This window comes from Parasteatoda tepidariorum, chromosome 2, assembly GCF_982258835.1.
Source record: "Parasteatoda tepidariorum strain Cologne lab strain chromosome 2, Ptep-v5.0, whole genome shotgun sequence".
Taxonomy (NCBI): Eukaryota; Metazoa; Arthropoda; class Arachnida; order Araneae; family Theridiidae; genus Parasteatoda; species Parasteatoda tepidariorum.
In genome coordinates this window covers 87,598,005-87,617,560 of record NC_141756.1, presented here as the reverse complement: position 1 = coordinate 87,617,560, position 19,556 = coordinate 87,598,005, and the positions used below count along the sequence as shown (strand labels likewise).

The following is a 19,556-nucleotide window of genomic DNA, read 5'->3' as shown; positions in this document are numbered from 1 at the left end:
GCTTTAATATCTCTTAAGATTATATATTACAAAGATTATATTGCATTACTTTTCCTAGTATTTCATTAAAAGCAGAAGAGTAGTTTCTTTATGTAATGCTAAACAGTATAAAATAATAAGATAATTAGGTCCCCGACCCCCCCCCCCAAATATGGGTATGCGGGAAAAAGTTTCAACTTGTCGACGTGACAGTCCCCACCCAGCCAGAGGTGGACAGAGAATATCTGGCACACGCACCGGCCGAGAGGCCCAGTGAAGCCTCTTCGTGGCATTTATTAGAAAACAAGAAAAACATAGTACTATTTTAGTAACAGCCCGGTGGTAATCGAGCAAAAATACAAAAGTTACAAATTTACCTCAAGAATTAAAACGCTTTACATGTTTAATAGTTGTGATTATTCTGACTATTAACTAACAGATGAAGTTTAACATTTCGAGTGATGTTTACAATAAAATATATGAAAAATTCAAGAAATTTTTTTTTAAAATTGAAGTTTAGATTAAAATTAAAATAATGAAAAAAAATTACAAAATGTCTATAGGATAAATTAATTACACTAGGATATACATGTAAAATATGCATATAGCATTGTCAACTGAAGTATGGCACACTTTCTCTTATATTTCAATGTACAGTGTGCCAAAAAAAGGGACTATCCTGAATAACTTTTGATCTAATGATCGGATCTTCACTTTCTAGGACTCAATCTTAATGGTTTGGAGAGGTGAGCTCAAATATGCTAATTAATTAGTGCAGATGATATTTTAAGTTACAAAATCAGACAAAAAAATGTACTTTTTCTGAATAAACATAAATCTTTTCCAACTAATTTAGATTTTCTGACTACCAAAATATATGGGGTAGCCCCAATCTGGGAAACAAGGTCCCAATAGTTTAGACCCCTTAATGTAAATTTAACTTTTTTGCGTATTTCTCTATATCTTGAGAACTTTTTTTAGCAAATTGAAAGATTTTTGCACACAATTATAAAACTTGTTTGTCCTAACATACTTGCACGCAAAAAATAAATATTAGTAAATATTTATTATTTTTATTAAATAATAATCGAAAAAAATTGAATCGTAATTTATACAATTGTTTGCTTAATTTTAAATGGCAAAATACAAATTTTGGCCAAAATTGCTAGAATAATTCCTGAGAAATTGAATTTTAAATGACTTTTTTCAAATATTCAATTTCTCATAACTTATCCCTCGAACCATTAAGATTGAGTCCTAGAGCCGATCATTAGTTCAAAAGTTAATTTTTTCCCCGCACTGTAGATAAATTATTTATAGCTTTAATTTTTAAATTTATCATTAAATTAGAGCTTATTTTGTTGGGGACTCTGTTTGTGCACACGTAAGTTACACAGTGCTAACTTAAATTTAGTAAACTAGGGTTAGGTTCTGTAGAAAGTGATTTAGAAATATGTAGGATACCTATAGAAAGTGCTGGATACTTCTTTTTTCCTCAAATCAAACAACTTCATGGTGCCATCTTGTGAACCGCTTAAAAGTAGTTGAGCCTCAGTTGTATGAAAACAAACTTTATTTACTGTCCTTTTATGATCTTGGAACTTCATATCTGCAAATAAATACAAATAAAGATTAATAGCATTATTACTTTCAAACATTCTATTTAAATTAGGAAGTTTCATAATTTAAAATAAATAAATAAACATGTGTTTAAATCAGAAGTGAAGAGCAAACAACATAAGATCTTTTCATTTGGCTTCTTAAAAGCTAAGTGATTTTGTATCAATCTTAATTTTTTTTCCACACAAATTTTCATGATCTAAACACAATTAATACAGGTTAAAACATAATCATGAATAAATAAACCAGTTGAAGGAATAAGGTGCTTAGGATCAAGGACATATTTACCAGAATGTTAAATAAATTGGAAATCAAAAATGGTTCATTAAAATAGGAGGCATGTTTAAGTACATATAAAGGTTTGATTGTGTAGCTAAGATTTGTCATAACTTAAAACCGAATATTTGCAAAATTCTCAATAAAAAATATGAGTTGGTAAGAAAAAGGTTATGGCAAAAAAGATAGGTAGTTGTTGGATTGAAACAAATATAAATGAAACAGAGATTTTAACATTCGGCCTTTAAATTTGTCTCCAACCTCTTTCACAAAGAATGATTTTAACACTTGATTTTTACATAAAAAATATAATTTATCCTTTCTGTCTTTATTGTGATACACACGCACGCACACGCACACATATATATTATCAGCAAATTTATAAAACGTTTTCATACATGCTGACAAAAAAAAAAAAAAGACATATTTTGTATTTATTGTTAAAATGAGTAGGTAAAGGTGATTTTTTTTAATGCATGCATAAAAATTTTATATTTTAGAGTTTAACTGTTACTAATATTGTGAATTTAGAACAATGATTTTTTGATATTATATTATGCACCCATTTTTCTTTGTGTACAGTTCATATAATCTTTAATAGAATGGAATGTAACAAAGCCAAAAGAATTGAAAATTTATTTTCTTCATTTTGTTAAAAGAGGGTCAGTTTCAGTTAAAAAATTAAATAAATTTACATATGTCTCTTACAATATTATAGTAATCTTATAAAAATTTATTAACTTTAAAAATTAATCATTTTACTAAACACAAGTTCATTTAGAGAAAATTAAACTTTAACAACGGAAATCTGATTTTAATTAAAAATACTTTCTTTGATATTTATTTTCTTTAAAAATTCTGATTTTTTTTTAAAACCCAGGTTAAAGGGCTTCATTGATCATAACATGAGATAAATTTGACAAAGACAAATCTATTAAAATGTAAAGGTTTTTTTAATTACTTGTAAGTGTCATGATATAATATGAGTCTGTTAAAGCAGTCTGTGTCTGTAATAATAATGAGTCTGTAATAATAATATATATCAACAGAAGTTTTTCAGTTTATACTTTTTAATGTAAATACTCAAGTCATATACATCTAGCTTTATTTGTAGGACTAGAATAAAATATCTGAAATGTAAAAAGAATAAAATTTGCATGTATATAGATTTTTTCTCTCTCCCAATTACCTTGTTTTTGCAGAGAATTCAAGTTCCATGTAACAACAGAGCCATTAGTAGCAGCAGTAGCAAGAACAGCATCTATAAAACAAGAAAGAAAAATATTTTTCTAAAAAATGAATGTGATAATGCTCAACCTCTAAGTATAATCATTAAATGGATTTGGCTAATTTAGGTTTAAGAAGTCAATTGCCTCAGCCTCCAAGTTCCCATTAGGAACAAGTTGATTTTATATGCTTACAAAGTGTGCTTTAGAATCAACATAGTATGCATCACAATCAACTGCACATAAATCAAAGAAAAAGCAGGAATTAGAGGATGAAAGCAGATATTTTTGGAAATAAAAAAATCAAAACATAGTTTTCATTTCAAAAAATAAAGCTTCAAACATAGAATAGAAAACCTTAGAAGATTATTTGAGTGGGATTTTGATATCGAAAATATTGCATAGCATACTACTGCATATTTATATGTGTAGATTTTTAATATGTAGCTGAATAATAAAAGTGAATGGTAGGTACTCATATATAAGCTTTAGAAACTCTAACGATGATTCAATTTTTATAAAAAAAGTTAGCAGAGAAGATGGAAATTTTAAAAAATAGTACATTTAACCAAGCCAAGAACAAATTATAATAGTTGGAAGATTTTTATGCTCATTTTAATAAATTAAAGAATATTAGAACAGATTTCAGAAAAATACATATTTTGTTAGTTAATTACTAATACTTCAACAATGAGGAAACTGAAGAAAAGTAACACTGAGAGATACATTATAATGAATAATGTGTATTAAAACAGAATAGTTTTCAGAAAAATAGATATGTTGCTAATTAATTACTAATACTTCAACAATGAGGAAACTGAAGAAAAGTAACACTGAGAGATACATCATAATGAATAATGTGCACTAAAACAGAATAGTTTTCAGAAAAATAGATATGTTGTTAGGTAATTACTAATACTTCAACAATGAGGAAACTGAAGACAAGTAACACTGAGAGATACATTATAATGAATAATGTGTACTAAAACAGAATAGTTTTCAGAAAAATAGATATGTTGTTAGGTAATTACTAATACTTCAACAATGAGGAAACTGAAGACAAGTAACACTGAGAGATACATTATAATGAATAATGTGTACTAAAACAGAATAGTTTTCAGAAAAATAGATATGTTGTTAGGTAATTACTAATACTTCAACAATGAGGAAACTGAAGACAAGTAACACTGAGAGATACATTATAATGAATAATGTGTACTAAAACAGAATAGTTTTCAGAAAAATAGATATGTTGTTAGGTAATTACTAATACTTCAACAATGAGGAAACTGAAGACAAGTAACACTGAGAGATACATTATAATGAATAATGTGTACTAAAACAGAATAGTTTTCAGAAAAATAGATATGTTGTTAGGTAATTACTAATACTTCAACAATGAGGAAACTGAAGACAAGTAACACTGAGAGATACATTATAATGAATAATGTGTACTAAAACAGAATAGTTTTCAGAAAAATAGATATGTTGTTAGGTAATTACTAATACTTCAACAATGAGGAAACTGAAGACAAGTAACACTGAGAGATACATTATAATGAATAATGTGTACTAAAACAGAATAGTTTTCAGAAAAATAGATATGTTGTTAGGTAATTACTAATACTTCAACAATGAGGAAACTGAAGACAAGTAACACTGAGAGATACATTATAATGAATAATGTGTACTAAAACAGAATAGTTTTCAGAAAAATAGATATGTTGTTAGGTAATTACTAATACTTCAACAATGAGGAAACTGAAGACAAGTAACACTGAGAGATACATTATAATGAATAATGTGTACTAAAACAGAATAGTTTTCAGAAAAATAGATATGTTGTTAGGTAATTACTAATACTTCAACAATGAGGAAACTGAAGACAAGTAACACTGAGAGATACATTATAATGAATAATGTGTACTAAAACAGAATAGTTTTCAGAAAAATAGATATGTTGTTAGGTAATTACTAATACTTCAACAATGAGGAAACTGAAGACAAGTAATACTAAGAGAAACCTAATCTATATGTAATGATATGATATCCAATATATAAATCAAATGATAAACAAGTTTAAATTAAGCATTATCCAGAAAGCAAACTATTATATGAATAACTTCCAAGATTTATTTAAATACTAACATTTGGAGCCGGTTCCAATTTCAAGACTCAAGTAAATGCTAAAAGACTGATTGGTAAAAGTAAGCATATAAGAGAGAAAGATATTTGAACTGAGGTCATAGTCAGTAACAACAACAATAATTAGATTGTTATTTCAAAATAAATATTATACTCGTTAATTCATTAAATTTTACGTAGCAATGTTACAAAATGTCATACGTCAACACTCATTGCAAGAATTATATCTCAACTTTGAATATAAATAAAACACAATGATTAAAAGTGCCTATTTTGGAAAGGCTGAGAGAATATTTAGTTTTAGAGTAATTGTGGCTACACTGCCAAAAGTGACTGTCAATAATTTACAAAAAATGAGATATTCAGCTTAAGTCATTTGAACAAATCTTTAATTTAGGCCCAATTCAATGCACATAGAGATGGTCTACTGCCCATAAAGCTAAGTATATTGTCACAGGCTTTTTTTTACATCCTTACATGATTTAAGAACATTATCTCATTTTTGTGAATTTATTGACTTGGTTACTTTTGAGCTGTAAACCCACCAAATATATACATAAAAACTAAATGCATTGACAGAACAATGACTAGTAAACTTTATTTCTACTTAAATAATAAAAATTATTCAAAAATACACAAAATAAATCATAAAATTCCATAAAAATATTTAATTACTATCAACTGGATTCCAGACAACATCCGCACAGCTGTAACTTAGATCAACATTCTTCCCGATTCGAAGGTTCAACTTTTCCACAAACTTATTAGCTTCCACATTGAAGATTTTAAAAACTATAAAACAACCAGATGACAAATAAAACTTCATAATCATGCAAGACAAAAAAGTTATAGTTTATTTATATAGAAAGCCTAAAAATAATTAATATAATATATGACATAACTATACTATATTAAGCTAGAAGAAAAATCTTGTGTTTTATATATACAGATATGTAAAACATGAGATTATTCTTCTAGCTTAATACAGTGATTGCAACATATTTTTTTCCTAATATTATAGCAGCTGAGCTAACCTTTTACTACTGCAATATTTTATACTTAAATACATAAAAAAAATAAATTTAATTACATCGATTACAGTATGAGTCAGTAATCTTATAATATAGTGCTATTTCTTGTAGTAACACTTATCATAAGTTATACTACTGCAATACTTTATACTTAAATGCATAAAAAAATAAATTTAATTACATCAATTACAGTTTTAGAGTAAGTCATTTTATAATATAGTGCTATTTCTTGTAGTAACACTTATAATCATAAGTTATACTACTGCAATACTTTATACTTAAATGCATAAAAAATAAATTTAATTACATCAATTACAGTTTTAGAGTAAGTCATTTTATAATATAGTGCTATTTCTTGTAGTAACACTTATAGTCATAAGTTATTATTTATCAAATTTGTCTGTGCGAATTTCATAACAGGTTAGTTATTTAATTGTAGACAATATGGGACATTTTTTAAATACGACAAAGTCAAAGTCGGTATTTTGTCAGGAAGAAACTAAAAATGACCAATATAATTGTTTAGTAATAAGAATAGTTAAAATTTGAATAAATTATATTTAATATAGTACTAGAAATATAAAAGATTTAGATCTACTTAAAAATATATATATATATATATATATATATTTTCATACTATTTCAATTTTGTACAGAATCTTAAAATCATAAAATTATTTAGATCTATAAATCATATTTCAGTTTGAGTACTCATATTTAACAGCATTTGATAAAAAAAATTAGTTTACTTCAGTAATTTAGAATTCAAAATGCAACACATAGTACTGTATATATTTAGCATGTTATTTGCAAATATAATTGTATTTATCAAAATTTGATTATGATATTTTAACATTTCATGGTATAATTATAAAATTAGATTTTCTGATACTATTTTACATAAAATATTGAAAAACTCTACAATCGTTTTAATTCTTTACAAAATACAGTAAATTTATTTTTATTACCAATTTTTTGCTTTTTAGCTTCAACTTATTTAAAAATACTGCATTAAGAAAACTGATACAAATTATTTAAACTAGATGGCAATCATAAACTGTTTAAAACTGTATTTCAATATTTGATATTTCTTTTTAAAAAAGTGCTTCATTTACTTCGGTTGGAAAAAATTTATTTTGTCTGAAGCTATGGTTTTTCTCACTGTGGAAGAAACTTTCATGGTTAAAACTATACATTAGATTTGTAAATAAGCAAAATAAGAACTTAGTTTAAACTTTACCATTCCTTCCAGCCACCACAACTTGACTAGCTTCTTTATTAGTAGCCAGCGCATTAGCCGATCCTTCAAGACAAACATAATGGGTAACTGGATCAATAATAGTTGGTTGCATTGGAGCTATTTCTTTCCCTTCCCTAAAAAAAAGTTTAAACTCAGTTTAATGTGTGTATAAAATATTATTACAAACAACATTGAAAATTATCAGGGCCTGATTTTAAGAAAAGTTGGTGTCCTGGACAGGATTTAAAAAACCCAGTTTTGTTTTTGATTTTTTAGAATAAAATACAACTCACTGAGTTTTTTGGGTTTTTGCAGGGTTTAGAGTGTTTTTCAGTTTTTTCCCCCAAGATTTATTGTTTTATTTTTTCAAACTTAATAAGGTTTTCTTCATCCTTTTTTTAGTCTTAGAGTAAGTCAAGCAGAATAACCATTAATTAAATTAATAACCATTTATTAATTTACTTTGTGCTAATTCAGCTACATTAAAAAAATATTTAAAAGTGTATATAATAAGACTAGCTGGTCTAGAAAAATAGTATATAAAATATTATATTGTATCTATATAAAAACAGTTTCAATTATAGTGTGAATTAGTAATTTAAATTTTTGAGAGAACATCTTATTCATTATTTGCAATTTCTATTTATAGGTATTTTAGAAAGGTTAATTAAAAATTTTAAAGCACAATAAAATATAGTAATGGAAATAGAAATATTTCAATGTATGGAATTTCTATCATAAATTCTATTATATCTAGAGTTGATTTGTTAATAATAAAATGTTATTATGAAAAATACCTGCTTGGGTATTGTCTCGTTTGAAAAATTATAACAATCCTGGTCATCTAGATAGAATATTGATTTTAGGGATCACAAAGTTTACCTAATTTCTAAATCTTTAAAAAAAAAAAAAAATCAAATTACATGTAAAACAAGTATACGTAAATAGTGTTTCAATTTAGTTACGTAAAACAAGTATATGCAAATAGCGTTTCAATTTAGTTATCTACTGTTTGACCATTCAATTCCTTGAATAGTTAAGCAACTAAATGAATTAAATTATTTAGCAAATAACTCTAAGAATTACTAATAAAGAATTAATAGCAATTCATTGAGAAAAATTTATATAGTTCTTATTTAGATATTGTTGTTTTGTCTATTTCAGTGTTAAATATTTGAAAAATGTTGGAGGATCAGTGTTTCCAAAGAAGATGATCTAAGGAGTGCCTTACTGCTTCATGCAATACAGAGTGACTGTAGACAAATGTAAGTTAGTGCTATCATCACACTTATTAAAAATTTGTATAATGCTTAATTAATTAGACATTGATGGTATTATGTGTAATCAGTATCAAATTCTTCATTCAATTATGACAAGAAAGATATTTGAACTTTAACACTAAGTACTATATTTGGCTTGCATCAAATTTGAATTACTGTTCAGAATGTCCTTCATACTGTATAGAATTTTTACCATTGAAACTTTTGTTTCATAGTTTAACCCTTATTTTATAAAACAGAAACGTTTGTAAAGTAAAGGTTTACACAACAGCAGTTAAGTGCAATATAAAGAAATGTTGAAATGGATTTTTGAAGATTCAAGTTAGAATAGGCTTTTTTATTCCAAAATAGACCAACGTGTAATGGAAAAAGCAAACATACCTTACATTAGTATAAAACATTAGAATTCAAAAGAAATAAAAGAACCATTTTTTTAATATTATTCTTTTTTGTTCTAGAGTTTTGGTTAAGTATTAATTCAAAGCGTATTAGCATATAGAGTTAAATTCGAAGATATTAAATTTCGAAAATTGATATAGAAATTAAAACGAAAAAGGTAATGTAAAAGTTTAATAAGTATGCAATAGAATATTTTAGAAATATAAATGAATTTGACTGTTTACATTCGGTTTTTGAATGAACAAATTACTTTCCTTTGAGGTTGCGTACAATTTATTCATCAGTTACAATCAATAATATCAAAGTAAATTTTTTAAGCCTATCTATCAAATAAATAGCTAAAAAATATTTACAAATACTTAATGATAATTCCTTTTTAATTAATAATAAATTGAGAAACTAGAATGTTGTTAGATTTTCAAATGAATTTTAATGCGAATAATAGTTTATTTAAACGTTTAACGTATAATAAGCAGGTAATTTAAGGAATTTTTATTTATTTCTTATTTTTTTCAAGCTGCCAGAGTAAATTAATGTTGCATTACCTCAAAATTGCCGGAATCATTAAAAAGATCAAGAAATGTAAATAAACATTAAGAAAGTTTTAAGTAGAAGTGAAAGTTGCAGTAAAAATTTTGGTGTTGCCAAAACGAAAGTACAATCAATCGAAAACTAAAAAGCCGAAACCTGTAAAAGTTTCTGTTTAGTTTTAATAAATTTAAATTCGTTTTTTCGTCACAACATACGGTAACAACTACTAAATAATTCTTTAAATTTTTGGGATGAAATCAATTTAAGTGCTGATTAAAATTTTGTATTTATTATCTCGCTAAAAACATAACATGTTTTTTTTTTAAATAAATGATTGAAAAACAACAGCAGAGAGCTAGTTAATAATTCAGAAGAAATTATGTTAGTGGTATTCGATTTTTGATTTCAATGTAGTCAATTTTTAAATAAAACATGCATAAAAAATAATACATCTAAATATGTAAGCTTAATGTTAAAAATATGACGCCTTTTTTTTAAAAATGATTTCCGCAATCCAACAAAATTATAAAAATGTGTCACAAGGATAATACTAAATTAAACTTTATTAAAAAAAATTACGAAAGTTCTTAGAATTGCGAAACAATAACTTTATGTTGTAATCCTAAAACCGAATAGCTAAATAGAATTTCTACTTGACTTAAGATATATTTTACATATGGGTATTTTTGAAATATATGATACTTGTTCTCAAGTTTGAAACCAGTTTCAATTGAATAACGTAATGCAAATTGTAAAAAGAATTTAAAAATTGTCCTTCTGATGATATCAAATAACCATATGCCCTTAGCGAAATTTGGCATACTCGTCAAGCAAATGGAAAACTACAGCATTTACATTGCATGCTATTCCCCTAAACTTCTCACGTATGCGCTAATCACATTGGCTACGATGGTATATGCGAACTGCATGCTGTGAGAGTGTTTCATTATGTATTATAACGCTAAAAAAAAGTCTAATTAGTTCCATACATTTAAAAACCGATTTTTTAATAATCATATTGTCAATGAAATCACCTTTTCTACGAGATGATCCTATTAACTATATGACACTGTTGACAGTGATGAAATAATCTAGTCAATTAAACAAAGAAGTCGATGGAACAACTATGTGGACGAAATGACCATTTTGAAGAAAAATTTGTCAAAGAAGTAAGTGATTGTTGATAAAATGAAGGCAACTCGAACTACCTACACATAAACAAAAGAACGTTGCTTTGTTTCTTTTCCCCATTTTGTCATATAACAGGTAAATTTAACTAATTGACAAAAAAAAAAAAGGAATACAATTTTGCATCCTTATTTTTGTCCCACTGATCGTAAGATATGGTGCACTGCTGATTGACCGAAGTCAAAAATCACTGGCAGCGGTCAGCGAGCTGGTGGGTGACAACTTTGATCAGCCTGCAAAACGGATGGAGGGTGTGCGGTTTCGGTTTTAAGCTGTTCTATCATAAAATTCTCGATTTCGCAAGAAGGCCGTTAGGCTTCCAAAATGAGGGCTTCAACCCCTCTGTGAGGATTAAAGTTGTGGTGGCATGCCTTCAGATCATCCTTAACAGTCACTTTTCAGACTGTCACCTATAGCTCATTATACAGCTCAAGTACGACGTAAATAAAGTACTACTACTACGTCCCAATTTTTAAATGATCAAAATTATTATTTATTTTTGCAACACTATTGTTTATCCAGTTTCAATTTTAAAAGACGGAGACAATGAAATGAAACGTTCTATTTCTGAAAAGTAAAACATTCTAATTCCCATTTCATAGAGGGAATACAGACACTTTACAATATCAACAACTTGTAGTAACTTATAACTGGAAATGACTTTTATTTTGTGCTTCATTTTGCATTCTGAGGGAAAGCAAAAATCAATGATACTTTCGCAGCTTTGTGATTCGCACATACTATTTTTCTTCTACATAAAGTTTATGTATATTATAATTTAATGAATAAAAATAAAATTAATGCTTAATATAAGCATTCCAATTTAAATTAAGTCGCTTGTTCAACATTGTGACACATTACATTTCGACACAATTTAGGGATTAGGGCTTCATTGGTCATTGAAACATTATATTATTATTTTACTTGAGATAAAAAAATCTGTATATTGCGTACTTTAAAAAAAAAAAATCAATTTTCAAGCTATTTCTCCTTTTAAAATTGTTTATTTATTTGTTTGCCACATTTAAGTAAGATAAGTAAGCATAAACTACCGTAATTTTATAAATAAAAACTGTCAAAAAAAGTACTATGCTAAACAGGTTTTTATCTTTGAAGGATCCACAATTTAAAATTAAATCTGTTAAATAGCTCCCAAACCCAGAACTAACAATTTAAAATTATTTCAGAATTAACGAATTAATTTCAAAGTTTCAATATTGATATTCATAGCTGTGCATTTCAATATGATTTAAAATTGTTTACACCACATCATAATTCATAAATTTTTTAGTAGTATTAAATAAAGTAATACAAGTTAATCTATGTTTGCTATAAATACTAATAACATTTATACTTATAAAACGACATATCCTAACAAACAGACTGACTGAATCATTATCGCAGAGCCTAAAGTACTGAAACTAGAGACGTGATATTTGGACAATAAGTTTAGTTTATGACGTAGGCACTACTGAGTTTTCTTTATTTATTTTTTTCAATTTCATTTCTAAGAGGATTAAATGGAAATTGAAAGTTTGTTTGAAAAATCCCTCGATTTTGAAGCAAGCACTATGAAAACTAGTATTTAGAATTTTGGATAGAATACTTGTTTTAACGTTTTTTGGAAAATTAACTTCCAAAGTAACAAAATACGGGATGAAAGTTAACTTTCAAAGATTAAGCATTTAAGTCATCCTTTCTCAAAACAAATTTGTTTGAAAATACACCGATTTTGAAGTGAACACTATAAAAATTAGTAAATATTTAACTTTCTGGTTAAAGTTTTATTTTGATCCCTTTTAATAATCGGGGTAATTAGTTAAAAATTGCCAGCAGTGCAGACTAAGACTTTTTTTTTTTAGCATGTAAGTCTCAAATTTAGATCATGCTTTTTTTATGAGATCAATAGAAAAATTAACGATATTTGTAATTATCGTGATTTTTCGGGCAAATTAGGGGGAAATTAGCCTAATTGTGTAGGTAGGTATTTTATTTAAGTCGTACTAGAGCTGCATAATGGGCTATTGGCGACGGTCTGGGAAACATCCCCGAGGATGATCCAACTTGCCATCACAATTTTGATCCTCTGCAGAGGGGATGATCCTCCGCTTTGGTAGCCTGATGACCTGCACGTGAAGTCGAACACTTTACGGTGGAACACTTTAACGAGGACGGATGCATCACACCATCAGTCCCCACTTAGGCTGATCAAAGTGGTCACCCAACCGCATATTGACCGCAGCCAGTGATGCTTGATTTCGGTGTTCTACTGGGAACCGTGTCCTTACGACCAGTCCACTGCGGAACTAGTTTAATTAGAAGAAAGGTTCTTACTAAGAAGTATTAAAATTTCCTCATGTACATCTTTATCAGATAAAAAGAAAGCCTTAAAAAAACTTTGTTTTGATATTCGTAATTATCGGGGTAACTTGAGTTTATTCGTTCAAAATTGACAGCAATGTTAAATAATTTGTTTCAACCAAGATAAGAGTTCTAAATTTAGACCATGTATTTTTAATAAGACCAATAGAAAAACCAAAAATGCTTTATTTCGTGTAACTATTGAGATTATTAGGGGGAATTAGCCTTAATAACATGCTCCCATGAATTATGTATCACAGTGTGTTTGGATCAACATAACCGATTCACCTTTTGCGGCATTAAACCACGAAAAAATGAATTCATGCAAGTGGAAGACTATGTGGAGCCTCGGAGCTGTTTGGGTGGAGTTTTAATTTTACTATATGCACTTAAAATTCTAAAAATTATGGCAAAAACAGCATGGACAATCGTGGAGTCATGAAGCGATGAGTTCTAGCAGGTGAAGGACAATGTGGAATCACCTAGAGGTGAGTTCGAGCTGGTGAAGGACAACGAAGAATTTACCTGGTGTTGAGTTCGAGCAGGTGAAAGACAAAGTAAAACCCCCTAATGTTATTGTTCGAATAGGTGAAGGTGAATGTGAAAAAGCGAAGCAAAGAGTTCGTGTAGGCGGATCAGTTGGTCTCCGCAGTCAGCTAGTTTAAAACAAACATCCGACCGGCCTGTGTAGGGGGCAGGGAACTGTCCTTGTATCAGAAAGGTCCTGGGTTCGAATCCCGGGCAAGGCATGGATGTTTCTTTCTCTCTCTGTGTGTTCTATGTCCTTTCTTCATTGTGTGTGAATGTGCCCCACCCTATAAACGGGTTGTGGTTGTGTGAATGGCGTGGCAGAAGTCGAATTACTGGCCATAGACGGCGCCACTGAAAAACAGGAACAATCGCACCCCCACTGCCTAAACAGGCATACGACAAAAAAAAAAGAATACAAACATTATCTTATTTTTGGGAAAGGAAGTACAATGACTAAGTTTAATTTTATTTTATTGTTATATTTTTATCTTTTTTATTTTTTTAAATCTTTTTTATTGGTGATTAGTAAGATAAATAAATATGAATTAGTGTTTCTAGATAAAGAATCAATACATCTAAAAAGTATTAGAAAAAAAAATCATGTTAATTACATAAGATATATTTCAGAAAATGAACATCTGTAATTGAAATCGTGGGAGAATAGGGCTGCTCAAACCAGATAAGAAGTTAATTGATCGAAAATAACTCATCAGATTTTACAAAAGTATACTTGCATTAAATTGAATAGGAAGCACAATCATTGGTAAGGAAATCTGTGTATATTGTTTAGAACGAATTTCTTTCTTAAAATGTATAAATATCAAAACTCGACTAAATGGTAATAAGAATTAGTTTGCAAATTTAACTATCTGAATTAGTAACTTCAATTAGAAGTTGGAATTTATGAGTTAGTTCATCACATAATAATTAAACTTGTTTTATTTTAGAAAGCTTTCAGTACAAATTAGATAACAACTATGAAATATTAAAACATTTAAAAATAGAGTACCTTAAATATTTTTGATTGTAGATTTCTACAGTAAACTTGTTTTTAATTAAGTCTGAGACAGAATCTGTTAATTTTATGAAAAAAAAGAAAGAAAAAAAACTAAAAATTTCATTTTTTAAGTTGACTTAAAAAGTGGAAATAATCTTATTTTGTAAGATCTAAAAAAAAATTACTAAAATTAAAATTAAAATTAAATTAAAACTAAAATTAAATTAATTAAAATTAAATTAAAATTAAAATTAAAATTAAAATTAAAATTAAAATTAAAATTAAAATTAAAATTAAAATTAAAATTAAAATTAAAATTAAAATTAAAATTAAATTAAAATTAAATTAAAATTAAAATTAAATTAAAACTAAAATTAAAATTACTACATACCCACCACTTTCGAAGGAATTTTGGGGAATTTTCGATAGGGATGGAAATTTAAAACAAAGTGATGCACATCCACTTTCTGTTTAGTCTGAAATTTTTTTCTCCCTTTAGTTCACCAGATAAATATAATTTTTAAATTTTTTTATTTTCTTTTATTTAAGCCTATTTGATTTTTAAAGGTGGTGAGTCAAAATTTTGATTAACGAATTAACTTTCGAAACAAATTTTGTTTGTAGCAACAAGAAAACTATTCAAACGTTTATTGTTATAGGAGATTGGGCTCCAATAAAGATTTAAGCTCACTAGTTAGTCAAAATGCTATCGGAATTTTATTGATCATAAATTCTATTTTCCGATAAAATGACGATAAATTTTAAATCAACGCTATATTACTTAGGGAGTAAGGATGAATTAAAAAAATGATGGAAACTCGAATTGCAGTCAAGGCTTGGAGTTCTAGTAAAGATTTGAATGCTCTAATTTATCGGAATGTGTTCGAAATTTTGACAGTATGATTTCACCCCCCCCCCTAGACGCGAAAACAAGTTAACAAAATCATAATAAAAATCAAATATTGACTAAATGAAGAAGCATCGTTTCTTATTTGAACTGTTATAATATGTCTTGTTAACGAGTAAAATTATTTTTTTCACTTATTTCTTCTTATAAAGTCGCATAATCTGTATACCTAAATTTTTAATTTTTTTCAAATACATATGATTATTTTCAAGTCCAGATAATCATTCATTCCGTTACAATTAACACATATTAACAAAATCTTCCTACACAAAATTATAATAGTAAGGTACTTATTGAGCCGCAATAGCTCAGTGGTTAAGGTACTGAACTGTCATTCGTAAACCCTGGGGTTCGATGCCTAATGGTGGCTTGAAGTACACTCAGCAGGTCGATAGGTATCAGCTGATCTGGAAAATGAAGGCGGCCTCTACGCCCAGTGCTGGCTACATTGTCATAATCAGGCCGTTGGTGATGAAATTGTGGAGATATAACCACCATGATCACCTGGCTTACAACGGGCTGTTGTGGAAATGCTTTACTTTACTTACGTATTTATATAAAAAATATTTTTGTGGGTAGTATCGACTTTCTTAAAAAAAACAAAACAATGATAAGTAAGAAGCAATAACGGGTTTTGGTGAGCGGTACGAACAGGGGGTGGAGCTTCCTTGTTTCTATGCAATATTTAAAAATTTATGCCCTAGATTTTAGTTTATCGTATTTTAAGAAATTCTTGAGGAGATCTTCTGAACTTATTTCAAATGATTAGAGCATTTTGTTGTTAATTATTTTTGTTGATGTTAGTTACTATTTCTTTTTTTATGATCATAGTAATATTTAAAAAATATATAAATATTTCTTTCTTCAGTTGAAAAATTGACTTCATAAATTTTATAAATATTTAACTATCTTAATTATATTTAATTATATTAATTATATTTAATAAAAAATAATTTTAAATTTATTTTATTTAATGGAAAAATATGCTGGTCTCTCTTCCATTACTTCTTGAAATCTTAAAAATAACTTAACACTCTGAACTGACAGTATAAGTAGCGATAATTATGCATTTTACGCTTTTCTTCATCTTTTTTTAACTTTTATGAATATTATATTTCAACTATCTAAAAAAAAGAAAGCTAATTTTTTTTATCGGAAGAGATTAAGTTTTTTAAAAGCTTTCACAGAATTTAATTCAAGGTTTTGATTTATTTTGGAGAGAAAAACTTTACAGTTAAAATAAACCACTCTACTTTTAATCAAATATTCTTTTTTGAATTCCACATTTAATGTTTGCAGGATGCACTTAAACACAAGCATACAATTTATCAAAAATTAAGTCATTTTTTTTGTGTGTGAAATATAAACGAGGATTTCAAGTATCACAGAATTTAAAAGTACTAGCCGCCTTTGGCCACCCACTTGGCTCACTGTATTTAAATATTCTAACATGAGCCATTGTGGCTCAGGGGGTAGAGCGTTCACCTTCCAATGTGATCACTCAGGTTCAAATCCCAGTGATGGCTGGTCGATACGAATTCCGCACCTGGCTCACGGAGATAACAGTGCTGACTAAAAATATCCTCAGTAGTATTTGTAAGCACAAACTTGGGTCGGTTGTTCAACAACGGTTATAAAGTATTAAATAAAGTAAAATATTCAACGTGTGAAAAATATGTAGGCAATATTTCAATTTCAATTGGATAATGAAATTAGGGGTTGAAATATATACATGAGAACAAAAATATATATGTGGAATCACCATTACTAAGCGCACTGCTAAATGTTAATCTGTTCCTTATATTAGTGACAATGTGGTCACCGACTCAAAAGACCTCCCTTTGGAATGTCCCTAAACATAGCTTGTGTCAAATTTAGAACAATATTTTCAACAGTTTGCCCTTGGTTTTTGTTGATTGTCATAGAAATCTCGTCAATTTCTCGCGTGGCAAAAATTAAACTTTTCATAGTTCGACGGTAGAATTCAGCAATGTTTGTAACTAAGTTTTCATATCTATAAAAATACAAAACTATTCTAAATAATTACTTAACGTATCAGTAATATTTAACTGACTGTTAAAAACTACTTAAACCATCACGTAAGACTACCTAATGAAAGACAAAATGAAACTGAATAATACTCAATGTATAATTGATTTTTTAACATCACTTAAATTATTACTTAAGACAACCTAAAAAAATGAAATTATTATTATAGATGACTATTGTGCTGCTAATTTAGGCAGAGAAATACCGCGTAAGAGAAATAAATATATAGATAAAAATTATGTTACTTTTCGGTTAGCCAAGCAGAAGAATATTTAACTATCTTTAATTTTTTTTTAAAATTTCATTTATTTATTTTTTAATTTTACTTAATAATTTGCTTAAAAAAAGAAGAAAAAAAAAGCTGGTGGAGGTCTACATTTTTAGGCAACTTTTTGTTTGCGCCCGAGTAACAGAAAAGTACTAAAATTAAAGTAACAAATATACCAAGTATCAATCTTCTGATTTGGGTTTTAAACTACAAGGCTACAGAGTTGAATATTGCTAGTCGTAAACTCAAAATTGAGTTGGCTGTTCAACGATGGTTATAAAATAAAATTTGAAATCTCTTCTACAAAAAAAAAAAAAAAAAAAAAAAAATTGAAGCATCCGATTTCTTTGATAATCTGTTCCTTAAATGGTTACACCAAGTAGTAAACAAATTAGTAAGTATTAGGATATTTATAAATTACTGTACTTTTAAAAGTAACGAAATGAAAAATTAAATTTATTTAACCTTAAATTGCAGTAATATATCATTCGATATCGATGTTTAAAAAGATTTCTCATTATTTTATTCAAACAGTCGCGAATGACGTTGTAAAAACATTAACTTTTCCATTTGATTGTTTTCATATCTGCAGGTGTACTTATGAAACATGACAAACAAATTTGTCAGTAACGTAGCGACATCTTTCAACTTAAGTTTTGATTTATTTCTTCCTTTTGAATGATTTTATTCAAATGCTCTTACGAACAGTAACAAAAATGTTTTGTTAATATAATTATAATCATTAAATACAATTTGACAAGTTGGTATGTTTCAGTACAATAAGGTTTTTTTCATGAATATATGTTATTATTTTATTCGGAAATAGTATTTACAGAAGTAGCATGAAATTGAAATGAGGAATACATTTAATTTGGTAAGTAAGCAGAACTTTTGAAAGAGTGAAATATATTTGATAGATTTAGAATTTATGACTCTTAAAAAATGAATTTTTTGTCCAAAATGAAGAGTTGAAATTATAAAAAATGTTACAGTATTTATACAAGTTTCGATATCTGTCTTTTACTCTCCAAGATGGTAAAATTACATGGAAAAAAAATTCTGGTAAAATTATCGCACTGTATGGTAACGGCATATCCAGTAAAAAAAATCATATTTCTGGTTAATAAATCCAAAATATATGGTATTTAAACCAATCATTTGCATAAATTATCCGGTAAAATTTACATTTACAGGATAACGGATTACCGAAAATTCTTGTTTTTCAAAATTATAATTTTTATTTCCACACATTTAGTGAAAATTATAAAACTGAAAAGTAAATTAAACCAAATAAAGGATTTTTATGCCATGCTCTAAGGTATCATAATTAAATAATAAAATTTTGAATCATTTGCCAAATTTTATCACCTATTATAAAACAATATTTTTTTTAATCAAAATAATTACCAAAATGCTTCCGTAAATATTACTGAGCTTTTAGGTGTTCCCATGGAGCCAGATGCATGGTAAATTTCACCATATTCCAGTAGTTTTGACCATACTTTTTTTTCCCAGTGAAGCAATAATT

At 27.6% G+C, this 19,556-nt stretch overlaps 2 protein-coding genes across 5 annotated transcripts in view; one reads left to right on the top strand and one right to left on the bottom strand.

The window, feature by feature from the left end:
• Positions 1-19,556, bottom strand: part of Wdr24 (WD repeat domain 24) — a 45,285-nt gene that overhangs the window by 15,648 nt on the left and 10,081 nt on the right. Inside the window, exons 1-5 of one of the 2 annotated variants that reach the window (XM_016052624.4) lie at positions 9,742-9,821; positions 7,518-7,651; positions 5,922-6,038; positions 3,065-3,136; positions 1,444-1,588 (exon numbers count right to left, since the gene is read on the bottom strand). In XM_016052624.4, coding sequence (XP_015908110.1) covers positions 1,444-1,588; positions 3,065-3,136; positions 5,922-6,038; positions 7,518-7,651; positions 9,742-9,761 — 488 coding nt within the window. In that variant the 5' untranslated portion in view covers positions 9,762-9,821. Of the gene's footprint in view, positions 1-1,443; positions 1,589-3,064; positions 3,137-5,921; positions 6,039-7,517; positions 7,652-9,741; positions 9,822-19,556 lie in introns of those variants that run through there. The other variant, XM_043046766.3, reaches the window with a different exon arrangement.
• Positions 14,322-19,556, top strand: part of LOC107439891 (uncharacterized) — a 29,357-nt gene continuing 24,122 nt past the window's right edge. Inside the window, exon 1 of one of the 3 annotated variants that reach the window (XM_016052632.4) lies at positions 14,322-14,570. Coding sequence is in view for 1 of the 3 variants with exons in the window: in XM_087157676.1 (XP_087013802.1) it covers positions 18,395-18,422 (28 nt within the window). In the remaining 2 variants the exon portion in view is untranslated. Of the gene's footprint in view, positions 14,571-18,182; positions 18,423-18,608; positions 18,903-19,556 lie in introns of those variants that run through there. The other 2 variants (XM_087157676.1, XM_071177793.2) reach the window with 2 other exon arrangements.